The sequence below is a fragment of the Lactuca sativa genome, chromosome 4 (assembly GCF_002870075.4).
Source record: "Lactuca sativa cultivar Salinas chromosome 4, Lsat_Salinas_v11, whole genome shotgun sequence".
Taxonomy (NCBI): Eukaryota; Viridiplantae; Streptophyta; class Magnoliopsida; order Asterales; family Asteraceae; genus Lactuca; species Lactuca sativa.
Genome location: NC_056626.2, coordinates 285202686 through 285204341, shown reverse-complemented (window position 1 = coordinate 285204341; position 1656 = coordinate 285202686). Strand labels below are relative to the sequence as shown.

Below are 1656 nucleotides of genomic sequence, written 5' to 3'. Positions count from 1 at the left end.
AAAATAATTTTGAATTTTTCAAAATAAGTGATTCCGAAGTCTGAATAAACAGTACTTTAGAATTACTCCAAAGCTTGAAATAATTCGGAAGTGAACCATTAATTCCAACTAGTTCCAAAGCTCGGAACCAATCAGAACTGAACAGTAAATCCCGACAAGTTCCGAAACTCGGAACCATTCAGAATGCTAAAGTAAATTACGATGAGCTCCGAAGTTGGGAACCATTCGGCATGTTATAGTAAATTTGGACGAGTTCCGAAGCTCGGAACCATTCAGAATGCTACAGTAACCTGCTTATTTTGAAGGCGATTTTGGAACCGAGTCCACTTCAATCATTCCCAACCCTTGCAAGATCCTATTGAAAGATGTTTCAGGTAATGCTTTGGTGATGATAGCAGCCAACTGATCTGAAGAACGGATGAAGTGAGCTTCAACGTTATCATCTTCATGTTGATTATGTAGTCACACAATTGATTCTGAATCCACACTACTTGAGATGTACATGAAGCTGATGCAATATATTTGGCGTCTGGTGTGGATAATGACACACAAGTTTGTTTCTTGGATTGCCAGCTGACAAGCTTTCCATCCAAAAATTGACATCCACCTGATGTGCTCTTCCGATCAAGGCCACAACCACCAAGGTCAGCATCTGAATATGCTTGGACAAAGAATACCAAATTGGAGGGATACCATATTCCGAGTAATGTTGTTCTTTTGAGGTATCGGAAAATGTTCTTCACAGCTACCATATGTGGTTTACAGGGATTTACCTGAAACCTAGCACAATAACAAACATCAAACATTATATCACGACGACTTGATGTTAGATACATTAATGATCCAATCATCTGCCAAAATAGTGTGATATCTGCTGCTGGCTTGTCCAAGGATGGAGTAAGTTTCGTTCTGAAGGCCATAGGAATCTGGATCTTTGAATCATCCATCATTCCGAATTTTGCAAGCAAGGTCTTCATGTAAGCTTCTTGGTTGATAAAAATCCCTTCTGAACTCTGTCTAATGTTTAAACTAAGGAAAAAGTTAATTGGTCCCATTGAACTCATTTCAAATTTAGTTTCCATTAATTTTTGGAATTCAGTAGTTAAACTAGGATTAGTGGTTCCGAAAATAATGTCATCAACATAAATCTGAACGATCATTAAATGGTCACCATCTTTCTTGTGAAAGAAGGTTGGATGAATCGAACCTGTTTAAATTTTGATTATTTAAGAAAATGAGTCAGAGTTTCATACCATGCACGAGGGGCTTGTTTTAGTCCATACACTGGCTTGTCCAAAATGTAATAATAATTTGGGTTGTTATCATTAACGAAACCTGGTGGTTGCTCCACACAAACAGTTTCCTTGAGTTTGTCATTCAGAAATGCACACTTCAAAATGTAGCAGCGTGGAGTGCCACTGTTTGTTGTTTCTTCGAGGGCTCCTACGGAGATTGGGCCTTTCACTTGTTCCAGAATTTCTTTTTACCGCCACTCTCTTTGGGTTGTTCAGGAACAACTGTTACGGAGCCTTGGCGTTCTCCGTGATCCACTAGGGTTTGCGCCAAACGCTTGGAACTGTCAAAAGTATGTGGATTGGTTGCTAGAACATTTCCTTGAGTTGGGGGAGTTAATCCCCAGATGTATCTGTCCACCTT

General features: G+C 39.4%; 1 protein-coding gene across 1 annotated transcript; it reads right to left on the bottom strand.

The window, feature by feature from the left end:
• Window positions 1–332: 332 nt before the first annotated feature.
• LOC128133635 (secreted RxLR effector protein 161-like) lies at window positions 333–947 on the bottom strand. Its single transcript, XM_052771144.1, has one exon. It carries the CDS (start codon window positions 945–947, stop codon window positions 333–335), a length of 615 nt encoding a protein of 204 aa, XP_052627104.1.
• Between the last annotated feature and the right edge of the window lie 709 nt (window positions 948–1656).

Excerpts from the sequence above, each read along its gene's own strand:
- LOC128133635 (XM_052771144.1), bottom strand. The coding sequence starts at position 947 with ATGGATGATTCAAAGATCCAGATTCCTATGGCCTTCAGAACGAAACTT.